Source organism: Falco biarmicus, chromosome 7 (assembly GCF_023638135.1).
Source record: "Falco biarmicus isolate bFalBia1 chromosome 7, bFalBia1.pri, whole genome shotgun sequence".
In the NCBI taxonomy this organism is placed as follows: Eukaryota; Metazoa; Chordata; class Aves; order Falconiformes; family Falconidae; genus Falco; species Falco biarmicus.
In genome coordinates, this window is record NC_079294.1 from 57,153,120 (window position 1) to 57,179,099 (window position 25,980).

At 42.1% G+C, this 25,980-nt stretch overlaps 1 protein-coding gene across 1 annotated transcript in view; it reads right to left on the reverse strand.

Annotated features, from left to right (window-relative positions):
* The window catches only part of TNFAIP8L3 (TNF alpha induced protein 8 like 3), a 48,590-nt gene extending 22,896 nt beyond the window's left edge, over nt 1–25,694 (reverse strand). Inside the window, 2 exon segments of the mRNA XM_056345536.1 lie at nt 25,438–25,516; nt 25,518–25,694. Of these exon segments, the coding sequence (XP_056201511.1) occupies nt 25,438–25,516; nt 25,518–25,676 (238 nt within the window). The 5' untranslated portion in view covers nt 25,677–25,694.
* Between the last annotated feature and the right edge of the window lie 286 nt (nt 25,695–25,980).

Sequence of the window (25,980 nt, forward strand, 5' to 3'; positions counted from 1 at the left end):
ATATAAAATCCTTACCCTTTGAGCAGTTACAATAATGAGCCTATTCTACTCGGTTAGTCCTGACTAACCCACTGAAGTGGGAAGAAAATGAATGAAAAGCCGTTTCTTTCTGCATTGCCAGAGAACAGCTCTCAAAACAGCGCTTTTCAGCGGTACCCTGATTAGAATGGCTGGCGGCTCAGGGGACTCCCAGTTGCCAGCCTTGGCACCTCGCTGATTTTCAGCACTATTTGTTACTTTTTTTAAACCCAAAGCAAGTTGAAACTAATCAAAACAGGCTTCTTTAACAGCCAGGGATTTCACAGCCAAGCCCTGCTTAAACTTATTCATGTAAATTGCTTTGTCATTTTATAGGGTCTGTTCTGAGTACCATGAACAGAACTTCGTGTGAAACTGAATTTAAAATCTTGATCCCTCCTCCCCGCTGTACCTTTCCAAATATGTCCTAAATTTTTGCCCGTGCTAAGGTAACCCTGCTCATGCAATCTAATATTTAATAGCCAGGTTGAGTAATATCCCAAAGATGAGTCAGAGCATTGCTAAAATTTGCACTGAAGTCATAGAAAAACATAACGCCTGAATCAAAAAGGATTTGTGGTCTTTCCTGTATCTCCTGTCCCAAGGTACAGATCCAGCCTCTGAAAGTATTTGCTCTTCTTTTCTTTTGAAGAAGCTAAATCCTCTGGTGCACATTGGCATAATGCCACCTGCACTGATAAACCAGTACAGTTCTATACCAGTTTATCAAGCAAGGGAGCACTCCCCTCATCAGATTTATTTTTAATAGGTTGACTGAAGAACAACAATCACTCTGGACCTAAAGAGACTTACAACTGGACAGATACTATGGCTGTATCTACTTAGGAATTGAGAACAGGGAAATTCATAAATTATGGGCTATCCCTAGCATTAAGATAAGCTGGAAGTGTTATTATTAAGCTGTTCTCATGAAAAATGCTGACTGGTTGAAATACTGTTAGAAATACATGTATTTTTTACAAAATTCCGTATGATTTCCTGTCGATCTCCCATGTTGTCAGACAGACTTTTCTTTGTCTGTCTGCCATTAGCTTTGCTGCATAGATTTTCCCTGAAAAGGTGAGTTGTTTCTTCTGTGCAATAGGGAATCCAGCTCTCTGCTCCTCTTCACACTAACAGAGCTGATAATTGACCTTGGTCTTGTAGCCTCAGTGTCCTTTTGGGAAAAAAAAAAACAAACCACCACCAAACCCCTGTGTATATATATGCACAAATATGTATATACATACATATATTTTTAAATTTGCTCAGGAAATTTTTCATTCTTAATGACAACAGAGCACCGCTTGATTTTCTAGTCTTTCAGCAGCGTGAAGACTGCCTTTTAATCAGCTCTAGTCTTGCATAAACTTATGTAGATTTCTCTAATGATGTTGTAATTTCATCTCTGTGGCACCACAGGACTGACTACCAACTGTTTCAGCATTTGTGATTACCTAGCGTCCAAAGCCTTTGTCATTTCATAGAATACCAAATGCATTTATTGGGATACCCTGTTTCCAAAATATAAACAACAGGAAAAGTTATTGTTGTCATAAAATGTTCTAAATGTATGAAGCACAAAACCAATCCTATTTCTCATAAACTCTGCATGATTAAATCACACACTTTGGAGTGCTGTTATTAAGAAATTATTTATGAGTTGAATTATATCACTTCTAAATATATAAAGAGTCGGGATGGCTTCCAACAATTACTAAAGCAGCCAGTCGAGTGATGCTTTCCAATTAAATCAGGCTGACTTTTTTTTTTTTTTAAACTTCTCAGTGCCCTGTGTTCTTTTTCTGTTTGTTTCATGATTCAAGTAGATAACGTATTAACCTCGTGCAACTGAAGTCTCACACGTCTCCTCTGTGGTATCCTTTCATGTGGTGGTGATCAGTAGGAGTCTCTCTGTGGGTACTCACTACATGAAAGGTTTCTTTCTTGTCCATGTAACTGCTGCTGCTGGTGCTTAAGTTCTTGCTTTTATTTAGGACCAGTTGTTATACAGAGCTTCAAAGCTTATAACTTCTGATGGCTTATTTATATTTGTATTGTTCATTCTTTGATAACAACCATGTTAAAAAGCCTGCACAGAAAACACTGACTTCTGTGGTACTGCCTATGCTGTCCAACTTATGCAAGGAGACAGATGTAATTCCGTGACCCCATTTATTAGCAGGGGAACAAAGATTAATTAAAAATAAAAAATGCTGAATAAAAAAATCCTCTAAATCACAAAGCATTCCCTTTCCTACTTGTATTGGATGAAACTCAGAAGTTTACACAGAGGTTATGCACTACTGTTCATGTGCTATGTAACACCTGCACCAGCTCTCTACAGAGCAAAAATGTCACAGCTCTCCGCAGAGGTTTCAGTTTATTTCCTGGGTGAAGTGTGTTATGGAAAGTTCCTTATCTAGGCTGAGTCCTAGGCTGCAGACCTGAGCGAACATACCCAGACCAGAGCAGCCCATGAACTTTTTCCAAGATGTCATTGAAAAAGGTAAGTAAGAAAACACAGTCAATTAACTGTAAGCTTAGATTTACTATATAAGCAGTCCCATCCGAAGAAAAGTTAAGTAATCTGCAAAATGAAACAAAACCTTGAAAATCCCTGCAGTAGTCTCTTGAGTGCTTAGTCCTTGGCAGATCAGCCTTCCCATAGCTGGCTATAGTCACCGCTGCTGGAGAGTTCATTTTGTTCTGTGCTGAAGGGGTATGTCTGCTCCAGAGTACATAGGGCCTGCCTTTATTGCTGGGCTTGGAAGTTTGCCACTCAATCAGAATTATTTATTTTTTCCAGCACTTTGGAGTAGATAGTAAGCTGGTTTGGGTCTCTACCGTATTTATTTAGCTCTGTTACAGGTGCATCTAGTTTCCAATGATCGTTACAAGATTTAAATAATGGTTTCTCCTCCATTAGTGCTGGAAAATGAAACCAGACTGTGTTACTTGGAAAAATGATTTAAAATGATGGAAATTATTCTTGTCCGAGGAAGACAGAAATAGCCCAACAGAAGTGCCAGTTGAAACAGCAGCCTATTTTGTGCTACGCCTTTCACCGATTCACTTCTAGGGTTGTTCTCTAAAAAGAATCTACAGTTAGTGGGTCTGAACTGCTGCTTTCTGTCAAGTGGAAACTGAGTGGCTATTCCATAGCCTTTTTCCAAAAGCTCCTTTTGAAAGCTGAAACAGTGGAGCACAGAGGTCTGCCAGAGCACACCACTGGGAACGCAGGAATGCAGCCCTTGCCCAGCGCCTGTGCGGCCGGCCAGCTCCTCCCTTTCTGCGGCGACAATTCCTATGTTCTCAGAGGGGCCGTCGCCACTCATGCCGTACATAGTTTTAGCCAGAGGATTTACGAAGCCAAAGCCATTTGTTATATGTCCGCATCTCCAACAGCCTTTACAAGAACCTCCCTGAAACAACGTTCAACAGCACCCGGACTTGCAGGCAGGGCGCGGTTCGACACCCACCGCTTTCCTTGGGGCATGGTGGAATCGCCCTGCCACACTGCTCCGTACGCTGAGGAGTCGGCGCCTTCAGAACTAGCTACTGTTTTCAGTAAAGGCTTCTTTAGGCTGGGTTCAGGACCTCACGTTTTCTGGGCACAGAACTAACATCTAAATTGATTGCTTTTAAGACAGTGCACCCCTCTCTGCGTGGCAAGCAATACATTGGTAGTTCTTGCTGAGACTAATAGAATTAAGGCAGTGAATGACACAGCTTGGGTAGAGGGGGGACAGCTTCTGAGTCTGTGTAGAATAGCTCTGGTTTTCCCTTATATTGTATATGGGCAGTCAGAACCCTGGCTACTCCTGGTGAGTGCAGTTCTTACTCAGTCCTTAAACAGAGGTAGTCTGGGAGGTATTACCCAAAGAGCACTCACAAGACGGTGGATGAGCCTGTGATTATTATAGCGGAGCTACTCCAACTCATGGTTAGTTTTACTCACAGATAAATCCCATAAAAGATAATTTAAAGCCACTGTGCCAGGCTCAGAAAGGGCTGTCAGCCCCTCCGGTAACATTCCTTACAATCAAACGATGCATTAAATTTGGGCATCAGCAACAAAACTTGCCATTTCATTGAATGATACCATACCTCACTACATTTTCACAATGACATTCACAGGGCAATGGCACACTAAAATATATATTTATGTACTTTAAACACATGCCCTTAAACAGATTTTTGTGGAACATCCACTGTGCTTTTTAAAACTGCATTCTCACGAGCCAGCAAGCTTCTGTAAAACTCTTACCAACCACAATCAACCATGGATGGCCATTTATGGCTAGAATTGAAGATTTTTCTTCAGTATAAAATATTAACTGCGGGTAAGACCAACAGAAGCTCTTAACGGTATATGGACCTTGGGTCCTTATTGAAGCGTACCTTACAGACATCTTTTTTACCCATACGAATTTTGCAGTCAGAACTGGGATGGACAGAGGAAGGAATGGGAGAAGGGAAAGCCTTATCTCCCTTTCACCCCCAGTTCTGCTCAATTAATTCATTTCATTATGTGCTTGTCATTGTGCAATGTATCTGCCTCTCCCAGGTCAGAGCTGCAGCCATCCCCGCTGACTGCACGCTTTAAACCTTCTTCTGCCCCTCTGGCAGCAGCTAGTTGTTCAGCTCACTTCCAAAACAGCACTTAGCCGCTTCAAAAATGAGCATAGCTCCTCTTTTTGGGTCACAGCCATTGCGCCCTCTGTCAAACTGTTTATTTACAATACACCTTAAAAGCCCTCTCCCATCCCAATCAGTAGTACAATGAAATAATTATTGATTTCTTACAAGACGTATCAATCTTTATACCATTATGGAGGGGAAGGAAAATAGAGGTTTGAGAGATAATCAGAGTAATAACTTTTGAATTTCAGTCTGGAAATAGCAACACACACACACACAAATACACACATATTTAACCAATAAGGATTTAAAACATATTGTCTACATTTTTATAATTTGAAAGCTCTCAAAGCATATGAACACAAGTATCTTTCGGGTTTTGGTTGCAGAGTATATCCTGCTTAATAAACCATCACCACACAGCACGCTGGCTCTTACAGATAACTCCTGAAATGAAGGCTGTCTAGCAGTGCAGATCTAGCTGGTTACTGATGTCAGCACTCAGCACCTAGCTACTCTGAGAGTCTCTGCCCTGTGAGAACTGGGAAGTCCGTCACTTGTGTTAGAAAGGACTTTCTGGAACATCCCTATTTGGAAAAGAAAAAGGAAAAGACACTGAAGCAACTTTTTCTTTTCTTCTCCAAGTAGAAGTTACGAAAATCCTCCCCAAATAAAATTTACAGAAAAAAAAAAGGCTTTTCATAGCGACCAGTTTCTGAGATACTTAAAATTCCCTTACTTGACTTAGTTAAAAGGTAGTATTGCTGCCACCACAAATTTACTAGAAATGTCCTGAGCTTCAAACAGCAGGCACTTATTCATTGTTCTTTAATAATGAAATACCGAATTTGCAGTCATGTTTGGAAATCAAAATAACAAAATCCCTTGACTACAGCTATGTACAATGAAAGCACTAATCAGAAAATTTCCTAGCAAATGACAAAGTCAAGACTTATTTCTGTTCAAGACCATGATGTTTAAACTTATTCAGATAAATAAGAAATGCAGATGAACAAGGGTAATTGGATATATTTGTGTGACCTAAACATTTTTATTATCAAATAATTTGTACAAGATTCTTTCATTTCCACATAAGAAGCATACCTTCAAATGGCCTAAAACAAACCCCAGCAGCATCTTTTACTTCCCTCCTTCTCCTGAGTTGTAATCCTCTTCCTGCTGTATACGCTATACATGTCAGAGAACAAATCCCTTTTGTTTGTAAAATTTTTCCAATCACATCACCTTTGTCTTTGTACCCATCAGATTTCACACTCAAGCTGAGAATTTTCATTAAGGTCTGCAAAAGGCAAGATTTTGGGACAGAGCTAATCATGATTCCTTTATTTTACCCAAGCACTATAAAACATTCTGGGAAATTTAAACTTTCCAAAGCTTTTTGCCATTTGAACATTTTGATTTAGAATGAATCCTCAGTTCTTCAATTGTATTGGTTTGTGCATTTAAACATAAACTTTCTCTCTTGCTTCTCATGCTAGGAATCCCATTTCACACATCAGCTAATTAACTACAATTTAGAATGGAGTAGGGATGATTACTCTATGTAATGCTGCTGTTCCTTAGCAACCATGAAAGATATGGTGAAGGATGTAAAAGAGACCCAAATAACATCATTTTCAGTTTGAGAACTTCCACCTAGAGTAACCTGCTAGTGGGATAGTAAATTAATTTTAAATTTCCATTTGCCTACTTCAGTGCTATGTCCCTCGCAGGCTCTAACAGTGTGATTTTCACAGTCCAAGACGGCACTTAAGCATGTAATTTCCACAGAGCTGATAATACCTGCTAGCTACTGCAAAAAAATTGTAAAATTTCCTTAGAAAAATATTTTCCTGCTTCCTTCTCACATAACGACTTATGTCTAACACTAACTCCTCACTTGATGGGAGTGTTACCAAAGTAAAACTGCAAGGTTAGGCTTTGCTTCAGGGTTACAAAATAAACAAAATGTATTAATATTATTAATAGCAAAATTGGTAATTGTTTTTCTGCATAATGCTAATAAAGTATTCCGAGCATTTAAATTGCTTCACTGTACTCTGAAGAGAACTTATTTTATGTATTAACCAATTTTACACTGCAAGACAAACAATGCTGTCACTGACTTTTAAATATATTAATGGAATTTAAAAACCAGTCTGACAGCTCAAAGTCCAATTAAAAATCAAATTCCTTTAATATTTGCAGAACCTTTTTATGCCTTGCTGCGTAGCCCTACTCTGCAATTGCTACTTGCATATGACATATGCAAGTAGCATATGCAAATCAATACTGCAGATGTAATTTTTATTCTGGAAGGGATGGAAGATTGGTCTCTGCGATCCTATTTATATTTTGCTTTTTGAGCATGGGAACATCTGAAACAGAAAACCAGAGAACAGACTTCAAAGTACCAAAGTGAGGTTAAAAATTTATTCATGGCTCAAAACGACATGAGCCACATATTCAGATTTTGGTCTATGCACGAGACACACAAAACATGCAGTCACAAGAGATATGTGTGGTCATACTGCTGCTGCTTACAGCCTCTGGAAACTGGGGAAGCCCCAGCTGGAAGGGATGGAGGTCCAGCTAAGTACTGATAGGCTCATGGCTAACATGAGGATCACCACCCCTACCAGGATGCAGGACCCCCATGTGTGTAAGACAGTGCTGCAGCCTGCCATGGAACATTCACCTGGCACAGAGCGAGGGAAGAACAGCAGTGCCAGGATGCAATGGGGGAATCCACCAGCCTTACTGAAGCAAGACCTTCCCAGGATAGAGCCAAGGCCTCAGCGTGTTGCTGTTGCTGTCTCACCCATAGCACAAGGTGCTCCTCATCACCAAATCAAGGGCTCCACTGACCAGCTGCACCTGGTGCTTGAAATATAAGAGAGGCATGGGGTGGAGGCCCTCTCCATCGTGAGGGAGCACAGAGAAGGTGGTTGTAGAAGACTGAAATACAGGACACACAAGTTGCAAGGTGGGTGTGTAACTCCTTGGTACTACTGCTAGGTCTTCCAACTTGGGAGATTTTGGGGCTGTTGATTGTTGGGAGGCTGTGAGAAACTTTTTTGCTGGTATTGCAACGTACTTTGTTCTTGTCTGGCTATTTGCCGCAGCAAGTGGTTGTGCACTGGGCTGCAAGGAGCCTTGGTCTAGCTTGGTGGCCATTCTGTGGAGCCTACAACAGTATTCTGTGCCTGCATGGAAAATCCCTGCAGGAGACAGCAGCTTTCCCACAGCGCTGGGGGGTGGGTACAGGGCAGGGCTGTCCTGGTCCTTCTGTGCTGCTCTAGCAGCAAGCACAGGTGGAACCAGGGCTTGCTTGGGTGTTCACTACAGTTGTGTTTCATTATCTCATAAAACTGAGAATGGATCTAACTGCTTGTGTAAGTTGCTTTAAAAAACAAAAAAAACTTTTTTGAAAGAAGCCAATCTAAACATATAAAGATTTGAAGCTGTAATTCTTCAGTCATAAACTTATAGTGGTGTCTGGCAGGACATTCCACAAAGTTCTGCATGAGCCAAGGAGCTGACTCTGCTGGCACTACGTGTGGTAGCATGTCCGCTGATCTGCCTGACCGTGTATTTAAGACTCCTGCTTACTCTGTGATTTTAATATTTAGGTTAGATTGGCAGCATTTGAATTTTTGCTTGTTTAGGCTGTGTGGCTTTCTGGGTTGGTTTGTTGGTTGTTTATTTTTTAAAGCAGAGATACTCTTTAGTAATCTGAAAAAAAGAGAGAAAACTGTTGGGTTAACCAGCATAAAAGCAAGTGTGTGCTCCACACTCAAGTGGTGTTAACAGAAATGTTTTCTTACGGTGTAAGCTCACGTGGTCCCTGGGAATACCATTTTTTTATATTTTAACTGCTTTCTGTTGAGGTATTTTGTCTTCATCTAAGAGACAGATGAACATTTAACTCCTTTAATACTCAAATAAATATCATCAAGGCTTGATTAGTTCATTTCTGGGAACAGAATAGCTGAATATTGTGCTAATTGCTTTCTGTAGTAGTCTTGCTCAAGTATTCCATTTCAGTAAGTTTGGTCTGATTTGCTTTCCTTGCATAACCCAGAGTGACTCTGTAGCACACTCTTCCAGAGGAAAAATGACTTTTCCCCTGTCTCCCCGGTATGATAAATCTGAAGAAAACACTTGTGTTTACAAATTTCAAACTTGCCACTCCCAGAGGCTGGCTTGCAGGTAAATGGAAGGCAAGACCATACTTTAGAGTCCTGTCTCCATAAGGCAGCCTGCATCTTTCTCCTTCTGTAGTCTGGAGACGAAGACTGGTTTCTTAGCCTTGCCATATTCTGAATTCATAAAAACCGAATGAAAGATTTGGTGTTCCTGGCTACAGACTCAGCAGAGCAACTTGGGACCTGTTCCAGTGTTCAGCTGAGTGACCTGAAGGCATCCTGCTCCCCCTTGCATGGCAGCCAAAGCCCCTGGGAGGTGACTCAAGCCTTTTCCTTATGGCTTAGGATGAGGCTGGAATTCACAACAGGACTCTGGAGTTCTCCAGCTGTGAAGATGTAACCTATAACCTACCAAACTTTTCTTTCATCTCTTGCAGGTGAGAAAGTCTTCCTCCCTGCCCCCACGTCAGCTTGTTTAGATTTTTCCAAGGGAAAGTTATAGCACTATGAAGAAAGGAGTAAAGCTAACTATAATTCATAGGTTCTAACACTCCTTTCTTATTTCTAGTTAAAAATCAGATTTCTAAGATAGATGGTGTGTTTAGTCTATCTTAGGCCACTTCAGGAACAGTTCTACTTTTGTAAAGTTTTTTTCCCCCCTTCATTTCTTTGCTGCTATATATGGCTTTGTTATAATGACATTATACATTAAACATCTGGGGGTTTTATTTTAAAATTGCACTGTCAGTTTTTCCAGGAAGCGCATATGCTCCTCAGCAACTACGCTTGGCATTAATTTGCCTCCTGGCCTCACTGTGCTGTTAAGCTGTAAAGCAACATGAAATCAGTCTGCAGGCTGGGAGTAAACGGTCTATTTTTAATTGAGCAGAAGTCGACCTTCCTTTTTTCCAGGTGTAATTTACACCCACAGAGTGCCTAGTGGGCATTAGGCAAGTTGCATCTACAACTATCTACAGGAGATAGTTATATTTTACTATTAGTTAAGGGGGGGGGAAGCCTGCCAGTAGGTGTCAATAATGGCTATACGATATGTAAATATGAGATATTATTGACAGATCTCCAGGTAGTTTGCTCATGACTTAGACTGGCTCTTTTTCTGCTTTCAAAGCCAGCTGGCACAGAAGGTGGCTGCACCTGGCTTCTGCGGGTACATTGGCTTCCGCGGAGGTGAACGCAGGCCAGAGTTTATAGGGCAGTGCCTGCTGTAGCAATTAAGGATCAGTAATACCCGAGGTGATGCTGGGAGGGATTAATCTGAATTAAATCTAGGGAGATGAGAACGGATTGTGAATGTGATATGATAGCATGAGATACACAGAAGTGGTGCACCCTGATCTCACAGTTGAATGCAGTCCGTGGTTTTCCAGCTTGCTGCAGACAAGGAAGGATAAGAATAATCAAGTGGCTTGCTTTAATTTTTTCAGCTGTGTCTTTTTATGAGCCTCTGAAACTGACCTGTCTGCATTTATGCTTTGGAAATCAATGTTTATATTAAAAATCACCTGCAACTTGGTGATAAGTAGCTGATGAATGAACAAGGCTCAAGTTGCAGCCAGCAGGGGTTGTTTGGCTAACATTAGGATCGGTGAGCTCTCTCTACACAGGTATCAACTGAAGTAATGACGCTCTCTACAAAGATTGGAGGTTGTATCCAAAAGACTATTGGTGTTGAAAATGAGATGGACTTAAGGACAGATTTTTGGCAAGGGTCATTCTATCTGCTCACATGGAAAGCAAGGTCAGGATAACTATCTGGTTTGGTGTAGAAAATTGTTTACATCACCAAACTAAGCTTTGAATTGCTGTGTATTGTTTCAGTATCATAGAAACATGAGGCTGAAGGAATGAACTTGTTATAATCTGATCCATTCCCTTCTCTGAGATAAGACCAGCAGGCTGGAAGACAAACTTGTCTAATCTGTTCAAGACCAACAGCCCTTCAGAGCTTAATGCAGTGCTTGTAACTCCTGCAGCTAGGAAGGTTTTCCTAATGTCAGACTAAATCTCCCTGGCTTGCAAATATGCTGAGTGCTTCTTGTTCTGTCTCCAGCAGACATTGATCCCTGTGTGCATTAACTTTAGCAATCTTCCAGTACATGTGTGTGGGGAAAATGTCCTGTAGTGATCTCAATTCTAGATTAAATAAACTGAGCTTGATAAGGGAGAGAAGGAAAATAGACTACCCACTACAGCTGTTTACTAGTAAATCTTCAACCTGTGTTTCTACAGGCAAGATTACTGTCGGAGTAATTAATAAAAAGACCTGATTTTGGAGTTCATTATATTTCAGGACAGGTTTCGTCTGGCTCTCCAGAATTTGAGATTTAGGGCCAGGTTACCAGTTCTTGTCACCTTAGAACTGGATTTGTTATTCCTTCCACTAAGGTATTGCCTGAGATGAAGCACCAGAGGGCAGATGGTTTTAAAGCACAAATTCACACCCTAGAAAGCCAGCTTCCTGCAGAAAAGTCTTAACAGACAGGATTGGAAAAATGTCCATATTCCTTGGCCTGTACACAAGTGAGCTTGGCAGCGAGCATCTTCTCGAGAAGGTTACAGTGTAGGTGGGTTATATATGTAAAGTCCACACAAACTGCTTTATGTAGAAGAACTGAAACTCCGGTTATGAAGAACATAGAGTGACTCTGCGTGCTGTGGGGAATACTTTTCACTCAGTGGGTTTCTCGGGGAGACTGTGGTCTTACACTCACCACAGTCACAGCCATGGAAGAAAGCCCGTGTCCTATCCTTAATCAGGAGCTCTTTTTATGCTTGATCCCAACCTATATTTTGAAAGACTTGTATCAGAAGATATGCCAGCAGTCACGAGCATGTTAATTCTGCTGAACTTTTGTTCTGGTAAATTCTTTGGGTGAAAGGCTTTCCTCACTTCAGTAAGAGGTTCATGTATTAAAGGGAGAAGCAAAACAAAGCAATGCATGACAGTTTCAAATTGTGGGTTCTGTTTTTATTCCAAACATGGTTTCATTGCCAGAGACCTAGGCAGTTAGAATTGGAAGCAAATGGAAAAAAAATGGGCTAAAAATCCTAAGTGTGTTCTTTAGTTGAGTTGCTAAAAAATATGAATTTTCTACTTCTGTTTGTACCATTCCTTTATTGTCTTATGATGTGCAGTAGCACTGCTTATTGAAAAAAGTAATTGCAGTCATCTGTTTAATATGACAAGAAGTCAAGTGTGGTTAAGATAAATTAGTGCTTCAACTGCAGCCTTTTATGAAAGATTTCTGAAAAACTATATTGAATGCATATGTATCTTTCATATTTAAGATGACTCGTTAACTGCAGAGATGCAGCTTCTATCTCTAGGATGGAAGTTCTCTCATAAAATACCTATAAAAATATCCGCAGTGTCCGCACACTGCATAGATATTAGTATTTACTAGCTTTTACTATAACATCTTGGGATTCTTGCTGCACAAACTTAGAATGAAAGATGATCCTGACCTAAAAATAGTAAAGATAAACAGACAAAGCAGACCAGGAGGAACGGGAGGACAAATACAACTGAAATACTTGCTTAAGGCTGTGATTAAAACCCTGCTGTCAGTCCAGTACTTCATCCGTCACATTTTGAAAGGGTATCATATGGGAGGCTGCACAAAGAAATTAGACTGGTATCTTTACAATGTCCTTAAATCTCAAATCCTATTGGCTTTGAAATTCAGGAAGGTGTTACTTAACAGAAATGGAAAGTGGCAAAGTTTTGTTTTAAAAGATATACAAATGACAAATACCTTTTACAGTTTATTAAATTGGTGAACAAATTACTAATGTGGAAGTCCGGGCTTGATATGAACACAGTATTACTAGTACACATACCTGCTGGGATGTTATATGAAGAAAGAAATCCTGCCACTGTTTGTTTTGCTTTTTTAATGATGTAAAAACTGAAAAAAGAAAAACCTGGAAAATCTTAGTCGCATATTTTCTTTCCATCTTTTTCCAAATGAGCATGTGGAAACATGGTGAAGCTTCTTAAATACTGCCATTTTCTGTCACTCTGCATGTATCTATCCCTGTGTGCTCTTAGAAACAGCTTTGAATTACATAACCCCCAAATCAGCATTCCATCTGCTCAAATCTGACATATCTTGGCATATCACAGTAGCATCCTCCCTATAACATTTAAATGTAGCCATCTAACATTTCCTCTGTGATGTCTGCTCTACCTGAGTAGCTGCGCTGTGGAGAACTGGTCACCCTGCTTTTCCTGGCTCAGGTAGTACCATCCTGAGATTAATTTTTACTTGCTGTTTCACTGTAAATGGTTTGGTTTAAGCAAGCTAACCTCCATTTTCCCCTGCACCATCACAAAATGGGCACGTGTGTCTGTATATATAAGCCCAGGTGAAAGTAACTTTAGATACCAATCTTATGTGTGTCTACATATATAAACATTTTGGAGTGGGGCTTTTTTGGTGGATCTGCTAAAAAGAAAACAGGAAAAAACCCAACAAGAGAATCTACTGCAGCTCCTAGCACAATCCAGGTGTGCTACCCTCAAGGCCTGAGAAAGAGGTGAAAATGGTCAAGATGCAGGGTTTTTTCCAGCATAGCAGCAGCACTGTGTACAGTTCTCCCTCGGGAGGCAGCTTCCCAACCACCGTGCTCCTGGGGCGGGGGTGGGGGCGGGAATGTGTGTGTGTTGGGGGGGGGGGGGAGAGGGGTGGTGACTATGGCAAGGTAGAGATATCCCTAATAACAGTTTGCAATTTTGATGGCACAAAAATGCCCCATAGCATTCTCTTCTTCCCCAGAGCTGTTATTCCACGCTGTACTTCTCAAGAGTTGCAGAGCCTATACCTTCTGTGACATAGTCAAGTCTTGACACTTGTTAAAAATTTAAAATTTAGCTTTAAAGTCTTACTGATGTGTGTATACACCTCACTCATGGTAATGGGGCATGATCATTACTAGAGTGAAAAAGTGAACCAGTGGGATAATGAATTCCTTTCTGCAAAATGCTGTCCTCTTTACTAAGCTGTTTCTGATGTTCTGTGTGTTCCTACAAAGGAAGCTGCCTTTATATTGTTTGTTGTATTTCTGCCTCTTTTGGGATGATGTCAAAAAACATACTGAAGTCTAGACTTGAAAGTATTTAGCTTTTCTATACACAGCATTTCCATTTCCTTACTCTAGGAAAATTACTTTCATCCAGTTTACATATAAATATAAAAGTTATATTCAGTCACATGCTGTTTGTACTCTAAAAGTTTTCAGCTCAAAAAAAGTTAGACCAAGGCAAGTTTCAAACAAAATGAATTCAAGTAGATAGCTGTAAAATTGTCAGCAATAAAATTGCTGTGGGTTTTATAAGCTGTATGATGTCATGTGTATTTTTATCGCTTTTATCATGGTAAAGAAGCCACATTGCTTTAAAAACAAACTAAGTACTTATTTAAAGATTTGTCTTCAATCTCTTTAATAACATATGACCTGTAGAGCAGACAGACTCTGTATTTTAGTCATTGATGAAGTGACTAAGCACAGGCATCAACTGTCCCTAAATTATAATCCCTATTAAGAAGAATAACTACTGCTTTAATATCTGTAAAAAATGAGGAAAGAAATGAAATATTCTGGAGTTAGTTGTTTAACATAATAGCACACATGCTATTAGAGTTGCCATCAAATGTAGTTATGAGGAAAAAAGGAACTCTACAAATACAGAAAAGCTGTTTCAGTAACAAGTATATAATTTAAAAATCTCTCGCAGTCTGTGGCTGCCTGCATTGGTTTTTTGGTATGTCTAATCATGCTTTATTTGAGGGCACATCCAGAGGTATTTCACATGCATCTTTCTACCTGCCTGTCATTGACTGCAAGGAAATTAAATTCTGTTATATGAAAATATGGAAAACATTGAATAATGGTTCCCCCTACCATCACCCTAAATTCTCTTCCTACACATCACTCGTCTCAGTCTTAATAGTGCTCAGCTATTGACAAGCCAGTATTTTCCTAGAGAAGTTTTAGAAGGTAAATACACAGAGCTCTAAGCAGTAAAAGAGCAACTGTTACTCATCTTCTGTACATGGATGGGCAAGCGTAGACATAGCTTTTGGGAATTTGAAAGCTGCACAGACATCTTGGCTGCAAAACCATGTAATGTGAGCACATCTCTCCTGCTGTGCCATACCAAGCAAGCAGGGAAGGGCTGCACCAGAGCAGAGCTATGCTCTCCCTGTCTCCCTCCCTCTCTGCTGGGCAGGATGATGTGTCCTCTTGAGTTCTGGCCAGTCACACACAAGATGCTGCAGACTGAGGATGAATGAGGTGGGTCTGGCATGTAGAGTTAGTGATCAGAGAGATGCTGTGGTGGAAAATAGGGACCCTGTTTCTATCCACCCTGGTGATGGAAGAAATCTAGATGTCGGTGCAGCTGCTTGCCCTGCACGGGGCAGGCTCAGCTCTGATTTGAGTTTGATTCAGCTCCGCTAGGTCCGTGGTGGAGTGGAAAGGTGGATGTAGGTGCTGTGTTGGTGTTCTGGTGAACCTACACCTTTTTGTCAATTCCTCGACTTCAAGTCCTTTTCCTAAAGCCTCCCTTGTGTATTTCTGTGCTCTCATCCTTGTCTCGTTAGCAGCAGAACACTGAAAGAGGCATTCTTCTCCTAAGTGAGAGTTTAGTTTCTAGAAGTATCTCTTGCCTTCACAGCTGTTCAAAGCTTCTGCTTGCTTTCTAGAGGCAACCTCTGAGAGTTCTCTTGCAATATCTTTTAATGAAACATTAGAACTTTTAAGAAAATACATTGGCATACAGCTCTACCCCGCCCAAGTTTACCATGGTTCATCACAATACACTGCAAAAGGCCTAGGTTCTGTTTTCCTTTATTCCTTGTAATTAAGATATGTCACTAGAAAGCAGCATCCTCCTCTGACCCGATTTGATCAGTGACAGTTACAGGCTGCTGTACTTGGAGAGAAATGCAATTCTCCCCTGGACCTACTATTCACGCCCAGTGATGTGATCTTACACGGGTGAGGATATACTGTTTCTCCAAGTAACTCTTTGTTCAGGAATGCACTCGAAATAATGGGGAAGCTTTTGTTACCTGTGGAGCCACTATTCTATTCTCACTTTTTGGCAAATATTGCATCTACCAGTTTCAGTATTTCAAGATAAAATTAACTTTCCTGTTCTCAGCATGCTTTACTAATCAAGATGACATCAATTTCATTTGCAAGCCCACTGTCTATATTGTTTGTTTGCCAGAGGAGGCAGGTTAGTTCCTCTCGCAAGGCAAATCTGTTTCTAATACCTCTAATTACAAAGACAAGGCAATATCTTACTCCCATCAGTTTTCCCTTTCATGAAATGTAACCTGATAGCAGTTACTCCTTTTCATAGTGGCAGAAATTATAAACCCAAGAATATTTGAGAAATGAGTTAAGACAGAAGAATCAGATCAATACTGGAAGAACTGAGGCTTGCAAAAGAATAGTGTATTGGCTGAGGCATGGGGAAATGCGAGATCAGTTATAGTCACATTGTTCTAGGTTATCTGGAGAAGGAATGCAAATTGCTAGTGTAAAAGGTGAGGATGGGTGGAAAGAGAAAGAATTGAAAAAGATTCTGGAGGTCTGAAGATGGAAAATATAGTCAAAATCTCTGCACCTGCATTCCTGCTGCTCTCTGGTAGCATGTGGCAGTCAAAGGGAGGGTGCAGTGAGGCTTTTGACCTTCCTTGTCTTCTGTGTGCCACAGTACACTGCAGGTTCTGGGCCTTATTTCAAAGCATGAGGCATTTCTGCATGTCCTTCCAGGATGCCGTTCCACTCGCTGTTCTTGATGTAGTCCTGACATCCAGTTTTACTGGCACAAGCTGTTGCATGTAGCAACATAACATTGAAAGCAGCTATTTCCTGGCTCTACATAACTATGCTTTTAAACAGCCAGCACTGAGTAAAATCAGCACAACTTTCTCTTGAACTTTTAAGTGAATGATACAAACTAGTTAAAAAGAACCCTAGGTCACAGTTTGGAATGCAGGCTCAAAACTACAGGAATATTCTGGTCTGGAAGATAAACAGGTACCAGTTGATTAACAACTAAGTACTGGGACTGTTCGAAGGCATCTGATTTAATCCAAACTGTAAAGTTAAATTATGGAATTACAGAGAACACTGGTATTATCTGTCCTTAAGATGATTTGTTCTTGGCTTTCCATCAATTCATAAGATTTCTGTAAGGGGAAGTGTTTTGTGGAAAAATGTCAGTGGTGACTGTTTTGGATGAATATACCGGTCTGGGGTGTTTTGGTTTTTGTGGGGGCTTTTGGGGGTTTTTTTGGGGGGTGTGTGCAGGCAAGAGTGAAATCTCATCCATATTTGCTCCAAGAATACAAAGTGTGATGTTATTCCTTCTTATGAAATGGAAATACTCTTAAAAACAAACACAGGTAAGAGAGAAACCAGAGAGGCCTCATAGCTGAGGTTGGGCTAAATCTATATGATAGAAGCTGGTTTCTGATAAAGGTGATGTTTAATCACTGAACAAAAACTTCTGCTTTTGGTCATATAGGTCCTGGTATAGTTAAAGGGCAACAGTTAGTCCAAGCTGGTCAGAATGGTGTGTCCTGGCACTCTAGAAAGTTTGTGGAAGTGGTCTTTACATATACCTAGGCCTGAACTTTTTACCCCGTTCCTAAATCTGTAATCCAAGTCAGCAGTTCTCCTTGTTGATTCTTTAGTATTTTCTAAGAAATCCAGTAGTTGTCGTCATAGTGACTGTACTGATGATTTTTGCACCTGCTACTGATACTGATGAGTATCAAAATAGTAAGGCACAAACTTGCTTTGAGGTGGACATGAAGGTCACTCTTCTGAACCTACTTCCCTCTGACTTCTGAGAGTTAAAGGGAAACAATGCACAAATACACAAAGTTAAAATGAAATGCAAGTAAACAACAGCCATAGACATTCACCTGACATAACAGTATAAACCACAGAAGTTTTGTTGGGAGAAATTATGAGAGATGGTTATCTTCATTTAAAAAAAAAAATACTCAAAACCCCCTCACTCTGGAAAGTCTAAGAAACTTGTATTTGTTTGATCTGCACCTGTCAGTGATTTGACCATGTAAACTATGTGCTCTAAAAGTAAACAGAAAACTGTTTGGAAAGGAAATGCTAACATAACAGTGTTAATACATTTCTTCAAAGAGAAAGAGAGAAAATGCAGCTTGTGTTACAGGAAAAACTACTTGAATAAACAAAGTTAATGCCAGAAATGAGATGCTTGTCAGTAGTAGTGAGGTATTCTGCTAATTTTTACTATTTGTGTTTCAGAAGATTAGCCTTTATATTAAACTAGCACCAGTAAGATCGGAGGGAATGTCTTAATGGTGAAGTTTTTTTTTCGTATCAGAAATGGAAATAATCTTCCTGCTCTATTTTCTGTTGCTACATCAAAAGATGTTAGCCAAAACCCACATCTGTACAGACAGACTGATCACTCTGTTCCTCTGGAGGAAGGCTAGACAAAACCAACCGATAAAACTTGATTTAAAATAGAATCTCTACAGACAAGGGACTAGTGACCACTGGAGAAGACAGCAAAGTGACTTCTGCTCTCTCAGACGTTTTCATTAAAGATGCCTGCCTTAGCACAGAAAAATCACTGGCTACCAGCCAGTGTCTGAGCTCAGCTTGGCTTACCTAGAAGATGTTTGAGTCTTGGGTATAAAGTCATGATTATAGCAACAGGTTAGTCTCAGTTTCCCATAAATCTCCTTCAACTGGACTTCTCAGTCTGTAGGATGCCCTCCTGTAATCTAACGGGTAGAGGTATTTCTGCGGTAAAAGAGCAAATAACATGCTTTTAATTGGGAACGGCTTCAAGCCCAGGCCTCGGCCCAAGGCAGCTGCCCTGAGAGAGGTCCACAAGCAGTCCAACAGCCTGGACAGCCTTGAGCTGTGCACCAGAAGTCATGGTAATAGTGCAGAATTTCTGTGTCCTGCTCTGACCACATGGTCTATCTCTGTAAGTAAACTGGGACAGAACCTGTTGTACATGCATCATACTGCCATCTGAATGCAAGCTAAATTTTTTCCCACACTCCAAATGTTGTTTAATTCATACTGGCCACTGCTATCTTCTGTCTCATGCCAGGACATTTTGTGGGAGGCTATCTGGCATGGGCTGAAACAGGGCCAGGAAGTATATTAATAGATAAACAGTTTAAAGGATTGTGTACCGCTGCTTGGGCTCACAGCCAGGTCCTGCTTAGTTTACTAGAAAAGATAGTGAGCGGTCTTGGAAAGTTACAGGGTTTTCCTGCTTTCCTGGGACCTGGAAATGCCTGTCAACCCAAGGCTGATGCTGTGAGCAAAATGCAAATACCAAAGGCTTCTCAGGTGGCCAGGTCTTCAGGAACTTTCTCATCTATCTGGCTTACTGTTTTCCTTTTTTCTAGGGTTTATAGCTTTGTTCTTCTGTTATCAACAAAATCAGGTGACTTCACCTTCCCATGATGTCGTCTTAGTCTTTAGTGTAGATGAGAAGAAAGGATAAAAGATTTAGTTCCTCAAATGGGAAGTGTGAGGGTTTTGAGGAGATGCATTCATTGCTTTGTACAGGTCATCCACTACTGCCAAAATATCACATCATATGAAACCCACTCTCACCCCAGGCCTTTGGCACGGCAGACAGGAATGGTTCATGATTGCTCTGTGGCAGGATATTGCTTCATATTCCTATCTATGAACTTCATCTGGCATCATAAATTCCTGCACCAAGGCTTGTCCATATCCATATACTGGGAAAAGTAGAGGCTTTCTGTTCACTGACTGCTAGCAGCATCATAGTTTCAGGTGGGAGCAGCTCAGTTTGGCACTAGGGAGAGCCCCTTACAGCCAGTATTCACTTAAGTATAAAATCAACCCTCCCTGCCTAAGAAACAGGCTATCTCTGACGTGGCAAAGTTGTGGCTGGCTTCTGCATGGTATTTGTGTGTCTGGGGGGCACCAGCATACCCTGTCCTGAAAGTGAGTAGTTTGGATCAAGAATATCAAACATTTATGCACTAAAATAACTTGTTTCATGTGCCTACTGTCCCTACCTGGGAATTGGATTCTGCTTCACCCATGATGACAAGTTCTTTTGAGGCTACATATTTTCATATGCCATCCTCTCAAAAGCAGGATAAATTATCAAAGCTATTGAAAAGAATGTTACCTCATACGCTATTAGCTATTGCTGCTTAGCAGTCTTATCCACAGATGTTGCTACTGCACAAGCAGGTGAGCTTGGGCTTCCATCAGTGCTTCATGAAGTTCATATTTCCACTTGATTTTTAAAAACCCGAACTCTAAAGAAATTGACCTGTTCAACTAAACTATCTATTTTGCTTGTCCAAGTTCTAGTCAACTTGACCTAAGTGGGATTATATATGATCTTCACTAACATTACAGTGTGATTAATTTTTTTTTGCCTTTCAAAGTTTCTTTTTTTTTTTCGGTTGGACAAGGCTCCTAATCTGACAGTCACTGTGCTAAAGAGGGGTCTGTATGTAAGTCAGCAGCCCAGGTGTTTTCTGGAGGGTACAGTAAAGAGATTTAAAAAAAAAAATTCTCCCAACCAGGCTCTTGGCTCATGTGCCTGCCCTAACTGCTCTTACAGACAGCTGCTGCCTGCTCATCCTTAAGTGTCTTTTGCCCACTGTGTCTATGCAGAGAAACTTGGACACATGCTTGCCTCAGTTTGCAGTGTGGCCCAAAAAGCCCTGCAAGACAGTCCGCAGCATGGGTTCCCATGACATGCTAGTTCAGGTTTGTTGCCTGCCCATCTTTCTTCAGCTAGCTTTGTGCTTTGTTTCCCAGCAGAACGGAGGGGAGAGCCCTTTATTAGAGAGGTGCTAGAAAGTATTTTGTAACAAAAGCATCCACTAGAGTCTGCACCTTTAACCCCAAACAACCCCCAAAAAAACTATTTTGAGTTTTTTGTGTTACCCCTAGCTTCCACACTTACAACATGCTGTTATTTACCACTTCTGCTGACTCATCTAAAGTCAATAAATATTATTGCATATCTGACTTGGAACTGTCTGTGTAGAATCAAAACAAGGCTTTGTTAAATAAAAATCCTCCTTGTTCAAACACACACGCATTCCCTGGGGCAAAGTATACCTTTTGTCATGATAAACATTGTTCAAATGTTCAGTGTTACACTGCAAAAAGTTACAAAAGTCCTACTCGCACATTGTATCACATAAGTATGTTACTGATGCCTCAAATAATTGTGCTAAATATCTTACGGCATGCTTTCCAATTAATTTTATATTTACAAGAATATATTAGCTCTTGAACGGCATTTTAACTCTGTAAAACAGTGATTAAAATATGTAACAGGCTTAAAAGATTAATATCACAAAAGTACAGGCAGTTCATGTAGCATGATAAATTATCTGCAGGAAAAATTATTTGCTAAGCATTGCAAATCAAATAATATTACAGCTCTAGAAAAATTATTTGTGTCTGGGGATGGTTTACAACAGTAAATGTTTAAACCTATTGTTGTTTTTACTATGTATTTATTGTCCAGGGAGAGTTCAGATAACGCATTTAGAATTATTTCATAAATTAATATTTTTGTGCCAAGAGTTGCAGGGTAAGCTCTTGGCCCTATGGAAGACAATAGTAAGACTCCCACTGCCTCTATGGATGTAAGCCTGGTGGTAAGGTTGTCTTTGTTTTGTTACCCCTGGCACCACACAAAGTTGTAGGCTCCACAGTGTTAATGTTTAAAAATAAAATAAATTCAAAATCTTGTCACCAGTTTACAGCTCTACTTGGAGAGCAAGCTGCTCTTTCCTAGGCCAAATGTCTTTTGCCTTCAGTGGGAGTAAAGCCAGAGAAGGGACCCGCAACAGTTTACTCTCCAGGATATGTTAAACTTCATAAAATTAATGAATTGTTTCAAAGAGCATACAGGCAATTTCGTCTCTAGTTATCACATGTTTATAGTGTAACACAACAGTTCCATTAAAATAGACATGGAAATCTATGTTCTGACTTAATAGCTTGTAGAAAGGATTAAATCAAAGTCACTTAACAGCTTATATGGCCAAATTCCTGCCCATTTCAGCCAGGTGACCTGGGACAAGGCACACGAAACGAAGGTCTGCTGCCATCTTTCTCTTGCATGGGGGATCTCTAGATCCCCTGCAGAATCATTGCTGTTGGTGATGACCTGGATTTTGGCAAAATGCTACTCTGAAAGGTGGCACAGAGGATCATACTTTCATGTGGCAGGCTGCCTGTGAAAGAGCTGGGGAAAAGTAGTCCATAGCTCTACTGAATTTTTCTAAAAAACCAACCTCTCAATAGGTGGACACTAAAAAATGAGAACAATGTTCTATTTTAAGATCACCTGTTCAGTTCTCAAAGGCTTATCTGTAGGACAAGGAAGGAAATATGACTAGTTGCATGTACAGTAAAATCCAAGAAATTTCACTGAGGGTAGGTGTAGTAAGCATGTAACTTTGTTTGCATTACAACATAATTTTTTTCAGAGTTGTGAAGACCTAAGCAGCTTAGTGCTCTTAATAGAAGTCTGTCTCATGAGTCACTTTTTGGAAAAAAAACAAACAAACACCAACCAAAAATTTTTGACTATATAGAGAACTCAAATATGAAGCAGTAATGGATGGGTGTGAGGACTTGTGGAAGCCAAGGCTGTGGAGCTGGATGTTCTTGTATGCAGAGGTGTGGTGCTTTTTGTTGTTTTGAAGTATAGCTAATACTACTTGCGTATAAGGAGCTTTTTGTTTGCACCAAAGACATATGAAGATGCTATCATGACAACATGTTCAGAATAAATACAGAAAAAATACTTCTGCCTCCTTGGAGACTCAGCTTTAAGTGGGCTATTAAAGGAAATGAGGCTGCTGGGATCTCAGAGTAAGACTCCAGCTGGCTCTTGGAAGCCAAGCATGTGTGGCAGATGGTGGGGGCATACAAGGTGGCCTCCTGTCCTGTGCACACCCATGTGAGCCCCAGGAATGGTAGGGGTGCTGTTCCACTGGGACAGAGCAAAAGACTGAGTAAGTATTGCATGAGCAGTACAAACCCTTAAATGGGGTATATTTTTAGACATCTGTATTGCATTAGCATCACGGAGCCCTAGTGAGAAATTTTATCATGCTGGACTTGAACAGTTGCACAACCGAAGTGGGCAGTGTCTACAAGGAGTTTTATCTGTGTAAGCTGAAGTCACTGCTTTACCAACTTGGTAGTGCAAAGACTGGTAACGAAGAGAGGAAGCTAAACCTTCGAGTTGGTCTTGCTTTTAGTACAAAATCCTAGTTGTTCTAAAATCAATGGCCAAAATTGAGCCATTACTAGGACTTCATCCCAAATACTCCTCTGAGGCACTCTGCTTGCCCTATAAACTGCAGGAAGAATGTCTGTGGTCACTGGGATCGGTGGGGTGCGGCACCTCCCTGAACAGGGGGGTGACTGAAACACACACTATAACCCCTGAGCTTCTGTGCCTGCAACAGTGACTGACAGCATGACTACTGAACACCCACATAGAGAGAGATACTGCACTGTACATATGGCAGAGCAGAGAAAAAAAAGAACAAATGAAATCCAGCAAAAATGCATTTTTCGGAAGAGGATGGGGGATACAAACAGTAAGTAATTCTTTAGTGCAGAAAAAATGATTGCCAGTGGTTAAGACAAAAATGCCAAGTTTTTGCTGTATTCCAGTTTTATTCTACTGCATAGGCATCTGCCACATATGGTCAAAATACCAGATTTTTCTTCTTTTAGATAGTACAAAGAAGGAATAGAAAAGAGGAGAGGAGACTGATGAGCATCAACACTTGGCAGATAGCAAGTGATGACATAAAAACCACTTATGGCAATCTCCAAGTGTAGTTATTTTTAATTTATTTAAAATCCTATTCAGGAGTCAGTTGTTGGCAGGAGCTGATTACATTCATTCGTCTACAAATGTAATGTTTGTAACTTGTGCTTCATGCGCTGATCTGAATATTTGGATGAAAAAGTATAGCTGTTGGTGGTCTTTGTTGCTAAGTTCAGCCTAATGGAGCTTTTTTGAATATAAGGAGCTTTATTGACCTGTTAGCCTTATTTCAGTCTTTAGGTCTCAAGTAAGAAAACACAAAGCACGGTATCAGTGTAAATACCCCTGATATTTAAAGCTGAATTGGGTTTGTCTATGCTATAAAAATGTCTTCTGCTGGAAGACTAGACAAGGTAACACCTATTTTGACTTAATCACTGCTGTATTACTAGGACAGTTAAAGTATTTCACAAAATATCTGGGTGGGTTTTTTTCCTGTTGCAGTTAGAACAGTTTGGTGTGGAAACCTCTGGTTTTGGGGGTGGGTGGAGGTGCCAGCTGGGATAAAGGACACATCTAAACTGGACAGGTCATGGTGAAAAGATTTTTCTCAAAGATCTCTTAATGTAACATGGTAACTTTCTATTTGGATCTATAATGGAAATATAGGGTTATTTCAGACATCATTCCAACTGTGCTTACTTCTGCCAGATGCCAGTTAAATGGCTTCAGAGAAGGTGCCTGTGACTTCCATCCTGGGAAGCTGGAGGTCGAACAGGTCCCTTCTTGTACCCGTTGTCCGTGATGGCCCAGCACCTGCTGGGTGCCAGCTGTGAGTGTGGCACTGCCGCAGCCTGCCCTGCCGCTGGCTGGGTGACACTGCCGCTGGCTGAAGAGCCAGGGACCCTGGGGTGTGTGCGGGGACAGCGGGTGGCCTTGAGCTGCCGGCGGTTCTCTGTGGCACGCCTGCTGTGCCAGTAGAGCAAACCAGCCCCTAGGCACGATGGATTTCACACGAGTTTATTGTCCCTGCTTACTGTTTGTGCAGAACAGCCTTTGCTTATGGCCCAGCAGCAGTGGCTTGGTTTCTGTAGGACAGGGGAATGTGGAGACTTGGAAATGGCAGGAGAGATCATTTCCCCCCCCCCCCCCCCCCCCCATTCTGTCTCATCTAAGAACTATGCAGGCTGCAGCAGCTAGACAGCAGCATTTTTATGTTGTTTTGGTGACAAGTTAGGACTTGAAAACAAAAGCCGAGCAGCCGGCGGGCCTCTGAGGGGGGAGCCTCCCCCTCTGCGCCTGGGCTAACTGCTGCGGGCTGGGGTGACAGCAGAGCGCCCCTAACCAAGCCCAACAAAACTTTGCAGCCTCTGGATGTAAAGCACAACGCATCACACTCACGCCAGCACCGCTAATGCAACCGGCTGTCGCGTCCCGGCCGAAGGCAACTCTTCGGGGCAGCCGCTCCCCTGCGCGGGGCCCGGGCCGGGCCCCCCCATCTGCCCGCAGCCGCCGCAGCGCCTGAGGGGCGGCCGGGCGGGGGGCGGCTTCCCGCCCCGCCAGCGCCTGCCCTGCCGCCGGGCCGCCTCGCCGCGGGGCGCCGGGGACCCGTGGGAGGGCGGCGGTGCCTGCCCAGCGCCCAGCCGCGCAGCCCTGCCCCGGAGCTGCCTCAGAGCAGCGCGCAGGAGGCACCCTCACCCCCTTCGCGCGGCCGCCCCCAGCCCCAGCGGGGCGCGGCGGTACCGGTCCGTCAGGCGGCAGCCCCCTTACCTGCGGGTGAGACCAGCTCGCCTTCGCTCAGCTCTCCGGAGTCCGAGTCCATGCTGCGGGTACCGGCGGGGCGAGGGGCGGCTGGGGGCGGGCAGCGTGCGGCTGGCGCCCGCTGGCAGGAGCTCCCGGGGAGCGGGAGACGGGAGCGAGCGGCGAGCAGCTCCTGCTGCCTCCTCCTCTCCTCCCAGCCCGGGCGCTGGGTCCGCGCCACCACATGCAGCCACCTCGCCTAGTGCCATTGGCTGCAAAGGAGGAGCGGAGACGGGCGGGCTCCGGCGAGGGGAGGAGGGAGCGGGGGCGCGGCCGAGGATCGGCTTCTTCCCCCAGCCTGTTACACAAGTTCGTCTCGCAGGCGGCTGCGGCGGGGAAATGGGGGGGGGGTGCCCGGCGGTGGCTGAGGGGTGCCCGGCGGGCCCCGCGGCGGGAGAGCTGAGGGGCCTCCCTGCTCTGCCGAGAGCTCCAGGCCACTTCTGAGGCAAAACTTAGAAGAATATTTTTTTTTTTTTTTTTTACCTTGGCTGTCATCGTGTCTCCTGTTCACTT